This window comes from Lipotes vexillifer, unplaced genomic scaffold (genome assembly GCF_000442215.2).
Source record: "Lipotes vexillifer unplaced genomic scaffold, Lipotes_vexillifer_v1.1 scaffold1993, whole genome shotgun sequence".
Classification (NCBI taxonomy): domain Eukaryota; kingdom Metazoa; phylum Chordata; class Mammalia; order Artiodactyla; family Lipotidae; genus Lipotes; species Lipotes vexillifer.
In genome coordinates, this window is record NW_006770701.1 from 37931 (window position 1) to 54270 (window position 16340).

General features: G+C 36.7%; 1 protein-coding gene across 1 annotated transcript in view; it reads left to right on the forward strand.

Annotated features, from left to right (window-relative positions):
- PDHX (pyruvate dehydrogenase complex component X) overlaps nt 1-12137 on the forward strand; it is a 40217-nt gene extending 28080 nt beyond the window's left edge. The window contains exons 7-10 of the mRNA XM_007446328.1: nt 2367-2425; nt 5816-5974; nt 8355-8419; nt 11085-12137. Of these exons, the coding sequence (XP_007446390.1) occupies nt 2367-2425; nt 5816-5974; nt 8355-8419; nt 11085-11343 (542 nt within the window). The 3' untranslated portion in view covers nt 11344-12137. The remainder of the gene's footprint in view (nt 1-2366; nt 2426-5815; nt 5975-8354; nt 8420-11084) is intronic.
- The last annotated feature ends 4203 nt before the right edge of the window (nt 12138-16340 follow it).

Consider the following 16340-nt stretch of genomic DNA (forward strand, 5'->3'; position numbering starts at 1 on the left):
ACTGCTGTGGCCTCTCCCATTTGCGGAGCACAGGCCTCCGGACGCGCAGGCCCAGCGGCCATGGCTCACGGGCCCAGCCGCTCCGCGGCACGCGGGATCCTCCCGAAACGGGGCACGAACCCGCGTCCCCCGCATCGGCAGGCGGACTCCCAAGCACTGCGCCACCAGGGAAGCCCTACTCTCTTCTTAATAAATGTCACCAGTGGTCTTTCTGTATGTTTGAAAATGTCCACCAAAAAAAAAAGCAAAAAAAAAACTTTTCTGTATGTTTTAAATTTTATTTAAAAATAAAGGAACTTGAAAAAAATCTCCTTTGCACATATTAGATTTGGGATGCCTATCAGACACGTAATAGAAAATGTCATGTGAGAAAGAGGGTGTATGAGTCTGAAGCTCCAGATACACCAGGATTCAAGATAGAATTTGGAGGAATCGGGCTTCCCTGTGGCGCAGTGGTTGAGAATCTGCCTGCTAATGCAGGGGACATGGGTTCGAACCCTGGTCTGGGAGGATCCCACATGCCGCAGAGCAACTAGGCCCGTGAGCCACGACTGCTAAGCCTGCACATCTGGAGCCTGTGCTCCGCAACAAGAGAGGCTGCGATAGTGAGAGGCCCGCGCACCACGATGAGGGGTGGCCCCCACTTGCCACAACTGGAGGGGGCTCTCGCACAGAAACAAAGACCCAACACAGCAAAAATAAATTAATTAATTAATAAACTCCTACCCCCAACATCTTCTTTAAAAAGAATTTGGAGGAATCATTATCATATAAATGGTATCAAACTGAAAGTTCTCATCTGGGGAGATGTCAACATTGAGAGAAAGGGACTGAAAGTAAGTAAGCAGAGAGTGGAATAAAGCCAGGAGAGTCTGTGACACAGAAGTCAGAAAGAGAATGTGTTTCAAGATGAAGAAAGTGGTCAAATGTAGGAGTATGATGAGGGCAGGGAATTTTAAATGAGGACTATGGACTTGGGCAGTAGATTTGGAAATCATCAGCTGGTAAATGGTTTGGGAAGTCTTCACTGTGGACACCTATGGATAGTAGGTAAAGTGAGAAGGAGGCTGAAAGAGGCATGAGAGGTAAGCACAGTGTGTTCATAAAATATTCTGTCTGCATATTTGAATTTATGCAGACCAAATTTTCTGTATGTGGGTATCATTAAGTCTCTAAGCACTGGAAATCCGTTTGTTTTTCTACTCCCAAAGGAGTTTTAAACAAACAAAAATGTTTGTGTTTCTGGAGATCTGAATTGTAGGAGCTGTGTACTAGACAGTTACCATGACAATTTGACAGTATTTAGGTTTATGGAAATACATCTAATCCCTTTCTGAAATCTTAGCATGCCTTTGGAATGAGATATCATTCAGGTAAAGTTCCATCATAGTAGAGTATAGGATTTGTGTATCCTGCCACATACCATCAACTGACTAGATACCATCTTAAAGTCTTTTTGTAGAAGCCGTTGCAATAAAGAATCAAATGTAGTTTACATTTTCAACACTTTCATACGCACTGGGAAAAGCAGAGGTATAAACCAAATGCTTTCATTAAGATCAGCTCTTTGGGAAGGGAGGGGACCCCAGCTTTATCTTAAAACATTATACTGGAAGGAAATTGATTTAAATGGATTCACCATAAAACTAGACAGAGAAAAAAAAAAAAAAAACTAGACAGAGAACCTCATTTTATTCATTGCATTAAGACCCACGCCAGCATTGCTTCATCTTTGGCATTTGCTATATCCTGTTTTGTTAAGTTAAAAAGCAGCTCTTATTTAATGCAGTGATCTTAAATTTTTTCATTGTACATTTCTTTTCACTTTGTTAGTGAAAAGAAATTTCTGAACGTCCCCGCTCTCTCTATATATATCTATGTTTGTTTCTTTAAAGTGACTACAGCTACCACTGTTCTAATATAATCCATGTATTATAAAGAATACACAGAGTACGGACGTTTGAAAAGGATGTGGGAAGAAAATGAATCATCTTGTAAACTTCCTGACTATATGTGCCATGGACAGACCATTTGTCTTTTTCAAGACATGGGACTTGGATCTTTTCTCTCTGATTATGGTTGTCATGTGTCTTTTAAGTTCTTGTGTTTGCTATCTGAGCAGTTTAAAAGAACTGTAATCAGGATCAGGAGAAAACTTTTATATTCATGGTTAATATTATTTATCCAGGACCTCATATAATGCAAGTTTTTCTACTCAGAGGAACAATGACTAAGCGAACAAAACCTGTAATATTTTTTATCATTGTTTGTCAGTGCAGTCCATAATTTAAAAGTTTGAAATCATAATGGTTAATTTAAATGTTTTATTATGAACACTAATTTTAATATACTTGTTTTTCTTTCAGATGACATCAAAGTATCAGTAAACGATTTCATCATCAAGGCAGCAGCTGTTACCCTTAAAGTAAGTAGCAAACCCCAAATAATTTTGGCTTCCAAAGTAGTCTCACATCTTGGGATTTTATATGATAAATAGAACTCTTTTTTTTTTTTTTGGTACGCGGGCCTCTCACTGTCGTGGCCTCTCCCGTTGTGGAGCACAGGCTCCGGACGCGCAGGCTCAGCGGCCATGGCTCACGGGCCCAGCCGCTCCATGGCATGTGGGATCTTCCCGGGCCGGGGCACGAACCCGTGTCCCCCGCATCGGCAGGCGGACTCTCAACCACTGCGCCACCAGGGAAGCCCAGAACTCTTATTTTTAAGTGACAAAAATTTTATAATTTTAATGCTAAAAATATTATGTTATTTAATCTCACTCAGTTTTGCAGATGGAGAAACTGAGAATCACAAAGGCTTACAACTAATTACAGCAGAATAAAGACCATTTATTCCACAGATACTAATTGATCCCCTAGCATGTGCTAAATACTAGAGATATAGTAGTGAGCAAAAGCCTACATATTTTCTGCTCTCATGGGGCTTATATTCTAGTTGGGAGAGGCAAACAAATATATATGTCAGATAGTGAAAGTGCTGAGGAGAAAAAGAAAGCAGGTTAAGGGAACAGAAGAGCTAGAGGTGTTATTTTCAAAAGTTAGCCAAGGAAGGCTTCTCTGGCAGGATGATAATTGAGACAACAAGGCCTGTGGAAAGAGAGGGCGAAAACCATGTAGAGATGTGGTAGAATGCTCCAGGCAGAGGGAAGAGCAAACACAGAGGCTGTGAGGAGTGGATTGTGTCACCCAGAGACATGGTGCTGGGGATGAAGTGTGCCTGGAGTGGAATTAGTGAGAGTAGGAGGATAAGAGATGAGATTAAACATAAAAGAAGAGGGAGAGGGGCTAAGGGGGTCCCGAAGTACGAGAGGCCTTGGTGACCATGGGAAGGAGGAGGAAGTCTTTGGAGGGTTTTGAGCGAAGGATTAACATGATCTGGCTTAAAACTTTAAAAAGAAAAAGGAGAGCCTGCTGCGGCGGTTGTGTGGAACACAGCTTGCGGAGAGGCAGGGGTGGAAGTGGTTACGTTTCAAAGGCAGAACCACCAGGGTTTGCTGGTGGATTGGATGTGGAATGTGAGAGAAAGAAGGACAAGGGTTTTGGTCCAAGCAGTGGGAGGAATGGAATTTCCCATGTACTAAGACTGGGAGAGGAGCAGGTTTGAGGCAGGGAATCTAGACTTCAGTTTAGGACAAATTAAGTTCAGGAAGCCTCATAGTGTCCCAGTGGGGTGGCAGGAAGGCAGGTGAACGTCAGAGCCTGCAGTTCAGCGAGGTGTCCGACTGGAGATGTAAATCCAAAGCCTGGGCTTCCTGAATCCCTGCTCAGCACCATTTGCTGTCATGCCTTCTTTCTATAACTACACTATTTTCTGCATCACTGCTTACTAAGTGCTGTATTTAAAGTATTTTTATAAGGAATTTATTTTTAGTTCTTGGAGAGTACAACTATAGAGAATTTTAAAGGCATGCCTTTTCAGTCGTTTGGTATCTCAGTGTTCGTATGGTTTTTCTCTTTTGACCGAATAATATTTTGATTTATATTAATGATCTTCTAATTATGAATCATTCTTGCCTTCTTCAAGTGAGTCTCTAGTGGTCCATTAACTATTTGTTAAGATTTCATTTTATAATTTCGTATCAGAAACCGTAAGTAATTGTAATTTAAATTGTGTGCTCGCTTTTTCAGGCTTTTCTTCTTTCTAAATCATTTGCTTCATAAAATGAATTTGGTTGTATTTTTCCCTTTCCTTTCTCTGTGCTTGTTTCAGTATTACAAAGATTTGTATTTCTTGAAGTTTTATAGAATTCACCAGTAAAAATATCGGAGCCTAGTTCTATTTTGAGGAAGGGGCCTTGGCAGCTTTCCCATTTTTTTCCCCTATAATTACCAAGCTGTTTGGTTTTCAGCTTTTTCTTGAATCAATTTTAGAAATTTACATATTCCCAGGAAATCATTCATCTCACCTGGATTTCCAAACTTATTAGCCTAGAGTTATTTGAATTTGTTTCTTATAATTATTTTAATGTCCTCAGTGCCTGGGTTTATTCTGAACTCTGTCTCACTTTTATTATTGCATATTTGCTTTATCACTCCTTTTACATTGTTTCATTATGTGTTCCCTCCTTCATTTCCCTAGGTTTATTTTGGTTGGAAATATCTTGTTAGAAAACTTGAATGTGTAATTCATTATAATTATTTTTTATTAATAAGGAAGTTTAAGATGAATTTTCCTTTGAATACAACTTAGGCTTTATCCTAGAGGTTTTTATTACATAACTTTTCTAATTAAATTTATTTGCCAGACGTTCTTCATTTGTGAGGGTTTGTTTGTTTTGTTTTGTTCTCTTCTTTTACTTCATTGTCCATGAAGAATTAAAAATCTTCTGGGAGATTGGGACTTTATTATTTTGGCATAGTGGCATTGTTGAATGAAAGAGTTGAGCCTTGAAAGAAGAAGTGAAAATTGCAGGTGAACAGTGGTGAAATAGAAATGAGTGTAGCATAAGAATGAGAAGCCTGAGTAAAGTGGAAATTCATCTTAGGGGAGTGGTCAGGAGTAAAATTAGATTGGATGGAATCAAATTGTGGATTGCCGTGCTTAAATGACATGCTGGGAGGCTTGGATCTTACTCTGCAGAAAGCAATGAATTTTTCAGAAGAGAAATTAGTTTTTGATATCTGTTTTTCAGCATCATTTTCTCCGGTGATGTCTGGCAACATTATCGATACACACTGTTTCCAGGCATTTAGTCATCTCCTCTGGTTTTTTTCATCCTCAGTGTAACTGTATGTATATTAAATATATACATGCTCGTATATAGTATATAGCATATGTTTATGAAGCCTAGGAAATCTCTCTTAAATAGGGAAGTCATTTATTAAGGGCCTGCTAATATTTCCCAGGGCTGCACTAGAAAGTCAGGCTTCCTCATACCATAGAAGTAATGTGGTTGGATGTCACTACCCCTCTGCCCCTCCCCTCTTCTCCTCAAGGTCATGTCGGTCATCATATGAGACAGGAAGGTTAACAAACGTTAAATACTTCCTAGCAATTAGGTTTAACAAAGGAAGCCCTTTTCTTAACCATGATATAAAGAGATCAAAACATGGGTACATCATCAGAATTTCCTCAAGCTTGCTTCAAAAAAGATGGTATGTTTAATTGTTCTTCCCAAACATAAAAGATATTTAATATAGAGGTCCAAACCACTTTTTTCAAATCGAAGTTTTATTTATTTCCTTCAGTCTAGCTATGTTCACTTTCAAAACTACATAATAACGTTAGTTATTTTTCCATAACAACCTTGGTCTAAAGCTACTTCTTTAGCAACATTTTTCTCTACTCTGCTTTCTAGCAAATGCCGAGTGTTAATGTAAGCTGGGATGGAGAGAGCCCAAAGCAACTGCCCTTTATTGACATTTCAGTGGCTGTGGCAACAGATAAAGGGTTAATTACACCAGTCATCAAAGATGCTGCTGCTAAGGGTCTGCCAGAGATTGCTGACTCTGTGAAGGTAGGTTAGCATACTCTGCCACACTGTGAGATAGGTGTGTGTGCGTGCCCGTAATATATATTTTTGGTATTTTCAAGTGCTTATGAATTACGTATATAGACTTTTAAGCTTTTATCCAGGTACAACCCATTTTAAGAACATTTAACATTTAAAAATTCAGAAATAACATGTGTACAAGTTAAGGCCAGCTGTGTTCAAGTTGGCTGCTTTGTTTCCCAAAGTCTATAATGCAACTCTAGAGATGGTATTTTAGATAAATTTTAAAGTTAAAGCTGAAACTATATCTCTATTAAAGTGGTAATGGACAGACCTCACTTTTCACAGCATTTTATTCTTAAAAGTTTATTCATTTCCTCTCTACAATCGAGACCACTAGAAGTACTTGGTATTCCAGAAGCAAAAGCGCTTTCTTTTTCCTGGGGTCCAATATGGAAGAGTCAGCTCTCACCAAAAACATCACACTGAATAGGCAGAACGCAGGCAGTAGGCCAGATTCAACAGTTTTAAGAGGCAGAGGCAAAGTTTAGCTCCTTAGTACCCAGTAAATTTTTTGAATAAATTAGTAAGGCATGTGATATATTTTAGAAATATTTGCTAGTCAGCTTGTATTACGTCTTGTCAACTGGGTGGTTCAGGAAACACGAGCTTTGATTTTTAAGTTCACATTCCCAGGAAATACCAGTGAGAATTAGTTACTTTCAAAACCAGTGGTCCTCATCAGAATCTATTCTTATTCCACGCTCTTAGGAGTTCGTAGACAGGAATATCCTGCTGATGTTTTGGGTCTATAGAGATTTTCTTAAAGTGTATTACATTTGCTTATCATCTGTTGTTTTTTTTTTAATGAATATGTTTTTTATTTGTTGTAGCCTGGTAACTCATCAGGATGTGTTGTGATCATCTGCCTTTAGAGAAATGCCTTTTAAAGTTCATGTGATATTTGCTTGTTCAGATCATGTGAAGTTATTATATTGCTTAAGGCAGGAGAAACGCATTTGTAGATTGTCCTCTCTACTTCTAATATTCCAAGGACTATACAAGTCTAAATTCATCTCTTATTTTTTTCATTCTGGATCTAAATAGTTTTATAAGTAACTATATCCAAATAATATAAATCTGTAATTGATTCATTTGGCAGTAAGTCACAGTGATATGTTGAGATCGTTTTTTGATTTTTAAAGAATGTTTTATTTTTCAAAAATTAAATCATCTATGGTTCAAAATTAAGTAGTTTTCAGTGGGGATTGTAATTGTACCTTTTGTTAGCTATACAATACAGAATATTAAGTAAACCCCAGATTTATATCATCTGCCCAATGACAGTAGCTTATCTCTACTGTCCCCCTCATATAGTAATTCTTCATTAATTTTTCGTATGTAAAGACTCCGACTCTGTCCCCTTGCTTTTGAAGCATTGAAAAATAAAAATTAAGATGTGTGGTTAATTGCAAGTAGAGGGAAATTCAACTACTTTTCCTCATATAGCTCTCAAAGTGTTATCTGTCTTTCCCTCTGTAAGTTTTTAGACATCAGTTTTGTCAAGGGTGTAATGAAATTACTACATTTTTACATTCCTTGTAGCAGGGTAGACTAGCTCACAGGAAATGTTTTAGCTATATGATCAAGAACCAAAAAAAAAAGTTCATTTTCTAGGGCTTTGTAATTCCATTTCTGAGAATTTATATGAAGGAATTCAAAAGAAACAAATGAACCAAACTACAACACGAGGAAAATGACTAAATTGTGGCAGATGCAGTATTTAGAATGTTAAACAGACATTTAAAAATCAGTTGCAAAGACTAACAATACAGAAGATGCATATAATACTGAAAAGTAACTATAAAATTCTCTGTTTTTTTTAACAACTGTTTGAAGTTTTATATATATGTTATGGGTAAAAAAGAAGCAAACACTGAAATGAAAATCGATGTGTTGGTTGTGAGATTGTTGCCGTTGAACAATTTATTTAAAAGCTACTAGAGTAACAAGAAAGGCTCTTCTAATACTTTGTCTTACAAGAAAAAATTTTATAGGCAAAATGGAAAAAAAAACACTGAAACATTCTGCATAGTGTACAAGGTAATTCCAATATTTGAAGAATTTTTAAAGGGAAATGATTTTTCTAGAGTTCTGATTCACATGTGTATAGCTTCTTGGATTATCTGTGCTCTAACTTACTCATTTTTTAAGTGTGTTAGAGAAAATTTTATATATATAATTTTAAAATATATATATACATACGTATGTATATATAGTCTCTTATAAAGTCAAGTCAAGGCATATCAAAGATGAGAGCGTACCCTATAAACATATTTTTAAGTGACAAAATCAGCCATATAATGTAGTGTTGGTTGTCATGCTCTGTTTGTATTTTTCTCAGGCTCTATCAAAGAAAGCTAGAGATGGAAAACTGTTACCTGAAGAATACCAAGGAGGATCTTTTAGGTAAAATTTAAACTTAATTATTTGTGGTATCAGACATAAGACTTATGAAGTCCTTGTTAATCTGTTTTCGTTTATTTTCTGAAGCATTTCTTTAAAAATTTAAGCTAAATATCATACTTTATTTAGACAAGAGAATATGTGAAAATGTTCTTCAGACTAGTTAGTCTTTGATAGGAATCAAAGCTAGTAGGAAGCCATTAGGGTTAGCTAGTTAACCCATTTAGATGTTCATAGAATGACATTCAGGGTCTGACATACAATAGATTTATGAACGTCAGCTGTTTTTTTTCTACTTGTGATTTATTTTAAGGTCCTTCGGGGTAAAATATTAACACATAGACTCGAGTTATTATCAGCTCTATTTTTGTTTAAGTATAACTTACAGTACAGTACACGGAGTGTAGCTGGAATGTTTTATAAAGTGAAGAAAGCTGTGTAACCAACCAAAGCAAGATAATAAACATTATCTGCATCCCATAAGCCTCCCTTTACCCTTCCTAATTCTCACCCCCTTGAGGGTAACCGTGATTCTGAAAATTATCACCAAAGTTCTTGTTTTGCCAACTTTGATCTTTACATAAATACGTATTTTTCAATGTCTGACTTCTTTCGCTCAACATTAACGTCTGTGAGATGAACCATGCATGTCGTTGTGTGAAGCAGTCATTTATTTATTATTGCGTTATAGTATTCTGTAGTATGCTGTATAAATATGCTAGTGTCCATTTCACTGTTGGGCATTTGTGTTGTTCACAGTTTGGTGCTCGTGAACATTTTTGTTAGTGTCTCATGGTGACTATATGTACATGTTTTTGTTGTATAGACCTGAAAGCAGAATTGCTGGGTTTATCACTTTAGTAGATCCTGCCAGATAGTTTTCCAAAATGGTTCTACCATTTTTTTCTTCCATCAACAGTGTATAAAGAGTTCCTGTTGCTTCATATTCTTGTTAACTCTTAATATTGTTAGGTTTTAAATTTTAATGAATCTTGGTGTGTGTAGTGGTACTCTTTGTGGTCAGAGAAATGCAAATTAATGATGTTGAATACTGTTTTCATTTATCTGTCAGCCATTTGGGTATCTGGTAACTCATCGGATAAAATACCTGTTGAAGTTTTGTGTCTGTTTTTTAAAATGTTTTATAGTAGTTCCTTTTTCCTGACACACAGACTTTTATAGGATATATATTATTTGAAATACCTTTCCCACTTTGTACCTTGCCTTTGAAACTTTCTTGATGGTGTTTTTTAATGAACAGAAGTTCTGAATTTTAATAAAATCCTATTTATCGGTATTTTTCTTTATAGTTAGTACTCTTTGTTTTCTGCTAGGAATTATTGTCTATCCCAGAGTCATGAAGTTATTCTTCTGTGTTATCTTCAGAAGCTTTGTAACTTCTCACATGTAGGTTGCAGTTCATCTGAAATTAGATTTTGTCTTTGATATGGAAGTAAGGTCACGATTCTCTTTTTTTCCCTTTGTGGATAATTAATGGACTAAGCCTCAATTATTGAAAAGATTACTACTTCTCTGTAGCATCGAGAAGGTAACCAAGTGTGTTTGGTCCTTTTCTGTATTCTCTCTCCTTTTCAATTGACCTGTTTGTCCTTCCCTTGCTTAATACCAGCAAACTATAACTTTTGATATATGATAATGAAAGTCTTCCAAATTTGTTCACCATCAAGATTGTCTTTCCTGGCTTTGTACTTCCAAATAAATTTTAGAATCAACTTGTCGTTTTTCATACACACACACACACACACACACACACACACACACTAATCTTGCTCAGATTTTTATTGGGATTGCGTTGAATTGTTTGATCAATTTAAGTTTAAGGAGAATTGACATCCTTATAGCACTGAGTCTTCCAGTGAATGAGCGTGGTATAAACCATTGTTTACTTGTTCTTTGATTTCTTTCAGTTGTGTTTTATATTTTTTTGTTTAGAGGTCTTATGTATGTTTTGTTTTTTTGTTTTTTGTTTTGTGGTACGTGGGCCTCTCACTGTTGTGTGGCCTCTCCCGTTGCGGAGCACAGGCTCCGGACGTGCAGGCTCAGTGGCCATGGCTCACGGGCCCAGCCGCTCCGCGGCATGTGGGATCTTCCCGGACCGGGGCACGAACCCGTGTCCCCTGCATCGGCAGGCGGACTCTCAACCACTGTGCCACCAGGGAAGCCCTGTTTCATTAGATTTAGTCCTAGATATTTTGTATACTGTTGTGAATGGTATTATTTTCTAATGAAAGCAACTTGTATATAGATATACATTTTTATATTGACTTATTATCTAATGACTAAGCTAAATTCATTTATTAATCTTACTAGTTTATCTATAGAGGCTTAGATTTTCTTTGTACACAATCAGTTCATCTGTGAATAATAAAGTTTTATTTCTTTTTTCTAGTCTTCATACCTTCTATTTCTTTTCCTTGCCATATTCCTCTGCCTAGGACTTTGAGTTCAATGCTGAATAAATGTTTACATTAGATACAATATTTGTGTGCTGATACTTGTTTTTTTGATCCTACTGTAAATGGTATTCTTTGTCTTTGGTCTTTGAGTAACTTGGAATAAGGTTCTGTGGCACAGGTTTTTAATAAAGTAAAAATATATGACTCAGGGAAAGGACATGCCATCTTCAGAGCTTTTTGTTTTCCCCTAGTATTTCCAATTTGGGGATGTTTGGCATCGATGAATTTACTGCAGTGATCAACCCTCCTCAGGCCTGCATTTTGGCTGTTGGGAGATTCCGACCTGTGCTGAAGCTCACTCAGGATGAAGAGGGTAATGCCAAACTGCAGCAACACCAGCTCATAATGGTCACAATGTCCAGTGACAGCCGAGTGGTAGATGATGAACTGGCTACCAGGTTTCTGGAAAGTTTTAAAGCAAACCTGGAGAATCCTATCCGACTTGCCTAATCCTCAAAGATGAGAAGTTGGTCTTTGGCTTAGTTAATTGTATCATTGTTACTGAGAAACATACACTATACGAAAACAATTAGGTATTTAAGTGTAAAGTGAATGAAATGTTTATTTAGGGTGAAAGAGTTTGACCTGAGTTGTCTTCATTTTCAGTTTGGGTTCAGAGTTATATAAATAAATAACAAACTGTAACTAACGGAAGGAAGAGAACATTTGGTTAGTCAGATGCATTTTTAATTTAACCACTGGTGCTGTACAAAAGGGATGTTCAGCTAGATGTAAATTAAATTAGATGTTTGGCTCATTGGAGCATTTTAGAATATGTGAGGATGTATGATAAGTTGTAAAAGCAAACAATTTTAGAACTCTACCTTAATTGTGTTGAAATTTGAAGCAGTCTTCAAAGAGATGGCCATTAATGTAGCAGTGGGACGTCACTTTTATAAGCACTGCTCTAGATATACTTGAACAATTTAATATGTACAGAAGTTTATTCTGGATACTAGTAGATAAATAAGAATCACTCTGTATTAGGGGTTGTGGCAACATTATTGAATTTTTTATGTATATAAAGCCATATGTTTTAGAGTGGTTTCTATCAGTGTTATTTTACACTTCTATGACACTGTGAACTAAAGAAGAAGAATGAAAAAGAATCAAAGGTGAAGAAAGAGACCAAAATATTTTGTTTGCTTTGATAATAAACTACAGTGAAAATATCTAAACCTTCAGAAATAAACTGCTCACCTTCGTACTGAGTTGGAATATCTTAAAGTAAGTTATGCTATTTCCTACGTAACATTTTAAGTTAGTGTTGATTTAAACACATGCTGTTACTTAGTGCATTTTAATCAAGTTTATACTGTGCAATAAAATATGAGAAAATATAAAAATTTCTATTGTATTTTACATGTTATGACACAGAAGTTTAATACCTGGAAGTATATTAGTAATTTTCCTGGAATAGCTTAAAAGGGATTCTACAGGAGGAGAAAAGGAATTTAAAATCACAGTTAACCCTTGTGAGGGTGAGGGGAGCTGATCCCAAGCAGTTGAAAATCTGCGTTCAAGTTTACAGTTGGTTCTCATATCCATGGTTCTGCATCTGGGGATTCAATCAACCGGGGATCAGGTAGTACTATACTAGGTATTTATTGAAAAAACTCCACGTGTGAGTGGACATGCACAGTTCAAACTTGTTGTTCAAGGGTCAACTGTAATATGAGATTAAGAAAAAATGGATGTGAAATGTAAAACTTCAGAAAGAATAGAAGCCCTGTGAAGCAGGTGAGAACTATCCTTTTTATTCCATTGATAATATGAAAATTTGACTAATTGTTGTAAAGGTTAGAAGAGCTTATTTCTCTCTTTTAACAACTCTGCTACGACTGACAAGCTAACTGTAACTGGAATTGGATGGTGATTTAATTAACTAGTCACAGAGTCGTGTTACTCTCTGCTGATGAGAATCACCAGAAGAAAGAGTATGTGGTACAAGTTGTATGCTATGACATGATGAACTACTTATGCTCTAACAAAAGAGCTTTCTAAAATAATTAGAGCCCCAATATATCAATTGCTAAGAAGTTGCTTAATCCAGTTAGTTTTGACAAGCTATTCTTTAAAAGTAGTCTTCAAAACTTTTGTCATATTACTGAAAATTGTAACCAAATGCTGTTTTCAAAATAACTTTCATGAGTTACATTATTTTCAATCAGTTTTAACTGAAGTTATTAATTTTTTTTCTAATTTTTAAATCTGAGGAATAGAACGTGAGACAGCCGTAAATCACCCTTGACTTGAAGTTCTGTTTTTCCAACGGACTGACACACTTAAACTGTAGTGCATCTGTTTCCATGTAGGTGAAATGGGTGGTGATACCCGCCCCTGCCTGCCTTACAGAGCTGACATGGACTGCACAGGAGAAATGCTCTGTAAATTCAAGACATTTTAATTCTTCATGGACATCACAGCCAGGCTTTTCATATAATCAGTTGCTTCTCATGGTTTGACTTTTCATGGTTTGACTTCTCAGCTGTTGGTACAAATGCCCGTTCATTCTGACCAAAAAATATTTTCTATAATATTTCTATACTGCTTAGGTTTATGTAAGAAAGTCATCATTTCTAAAAATAGTTCTGTTGCAGTGTGAGGTCAGAGAATAACACTGACTTGAGAAAGGGGTATGGTGTCTTGACTGGGATCCTTAAACAGAGGATGAACTGTGTGCTGTATGAGCAGGCTGTCTTCCACATTATAAATTTATACTTATTTGTAGTACTGATAGGGATCACACTGAGAGCATATGAAAATGAAATTTTATACCTTTTTTTTTAAACAAGGAAAATGACCAAAATGTTGGGAAGACTTCTCAGGAAAAGGCAACACACATTCTAGTTAACACTTGGGCATGAAAATATCAATGAATATTAGAATTTATAAGTCAAAACGGCCCTGCTTCTCCCTGATTGCGACTTCAAGTTAACATCCTCAGGTACAGTTTGTTCACTGACTGTTTTGTGGCAGATTAAAATCTTCAGTATACTGCTGGCCAGACTCCTTTGTTTGAAACATTACTAAGAAATTGATACATACTGGTATAAGTGTTTTATATACATGTCAAATGGAACTTCTATTTTCAGATTTTGTTTTTTCCTTCCTGCATTTTAGACAATTTCACACTAAATTATACAGGCCAGATATTTGGGCATTATGCTAAAAGTAAAACTAGTTTCCTAACCTTTTATTGAAAGATAGGTGGTGCTGTGAGTTAATATATTGTAGTTAGAGTGTGGGAGAAAAATAAAACTGACAATTCTCAGTTTTCAAGGAAAATTTGTCCTTATTACTCATTGCATCATGATGGACTTTTTCTCAGGTGAAGTGAGGAAATGAAAGAACCAAGTGTATTGCTGGTAAGAATTAACCATTATTTTAAATGTGACGTTATTAATGGGAAACTTTTGTTGACTTTTGAAAAAGGAAGTAACAGGGCAGAATTACTTTCAGGTTAATCTGGCCACAATATGCAAGGTAGGTCAAAATGGAGAGGACAGCCGTCAGCAGGACCAGCTGGAAGCTTTTGCTATAATGAAAGTGTCCATTGATTAGATTCTGTACCGGGTCAGGGGCTTTAAAGAAGGGAGAAACTTAAGAATATTCGACATGTTCATTTGCTGTGTATATTATGAATATGTGGGGTGGGTGTGTGCTATGAGATAATGCAGCAACAGTGATGCAGTTTCCCAGTCCAAAACACCACCCTCCATGGCCCCCATCACCAGTGTACAAAAGGTTAAGATTCTGATAAGTTATGTACAGCAAGTGGTATATTTCAGGAAACATTTAAACTTTTTGTAAATGGGAAACACAACAGTTTTCTAATAAAATCATTTGAAATAGTTTTGTGGGTTTTTTAAATCTATTTTCTAGTGTCTGTTGATTTCAAGAGATGGGGCTGGGGAGGACTGAAGGAAGGTGTGGTCTGTCTAGACTTGTAATATTGAAGACACCATTGAATTGAAATTGTAGGGTACAAAGATGTATTTTGAAAAACGATTTGCCTCTGTTAGTGGCAGTCTTTTATTTCTTTGACCATACAAAGTTTACTTTCACATTTACTTACTTATATTTTTTGCAACAAATCCACGCAACCTTATTCTTCCTAGCGAAGTGGCTACTGTTTAAACGTCTAATTTAACCTCTTCTGTATATGATATATACAGTTAAGAGGAACTTGGGCTCTTATTAAAAGCTGAGAAATTATAGCAAAATCATTAATTAGTCATGATTTTCCTTTATTCACACCTAAAGTAATTTATTTTTTCTGAAATTTCTTAGTCTGTGAAATTACTACTATAACTAAAAAAATAGGTCTTTTAAAGATAAGGCTACTGTGGTCAGATTAAATTATATTAGTCATAGCACTTTATAAAGCATAAAGTATTATATGAATATGTTAAATTTTTAATCACATAAATTGCACTTGTCCTACACTTATGGCATTTATCAGACAGCTATAATTTATTATTTACTTCATAAATTACTATCCTTATCAAACGGAGCTACTGGTCTTTAGTACATACTTCATTTCCCAAGTTTGCATGCTTAAGTCAAGAGTATTTTAAGCCTAGTTTCAACTTTATCTGTAAATTACTGTGCTTTTGGTAAAAACTTTATCTCTGTGCCTCAATATTCTCTTACCTATAAAATGAGGAAACAGGAGGGAAAATTAATCACACTAATGGTTGCTTACCTTGTTTAAGCTTCTCAGTTTTATAAGGTAGGTATATCTTACTTTATAACCATCATCACAAGACAGGATAAGGAAAGAAACTCAGGGATTGTGTTATTTGGCCAAAGGTACACAGCTCAGAAGTGCCACAACTGGGATTTGAACCTAGGTCTTTGTAAGTGCCAAAATTCAAGCTCACCACGCTGCAGTATATAACTTTCTAGGTTGTGTTATTGCTGCAGGTATAGTTCTGTACTAACAGATAGCATATTCTACTTGCAATAATTGGAAGGTCCTCTTCTTCAATAATAAAACGTGTCGGGAGCGGTGGAAAGATGGCGGAGGAGTAAGACACGGAGATCACCTTCCTCCCCACAAGTACACCAGAAATACATCTACATGTGGAACAGCTCCTACAGAACACCTACTGAACGCTGGCAGAAGACGTCAGACCTCCCAAAAGGCAAGAAACTCCCCCACGTACCTGGGTAGGGCAAAAGAAAAAAAATTAATTAAAAACAGACAAAAGAATAGGGACGGCACCTGCACCAGTGGGAGGGAGCTGTGAAGGAGGAAATGTCTCCACACACTAGGAAGCCCCTTCGCGGGCAGAGACTGCGGGAGGCGGAGCGGGGAGCTTCGGAGCCGCGGAGAAGAGCACAGCAACGGGTGCGGAGGGCAAAGCGGAGAGATTCCCGCACAGAGGATCGGGGCCGACCGGCACTCACCAGCCCGAGAGGCTTGTGTGCTCGCCCGCCGG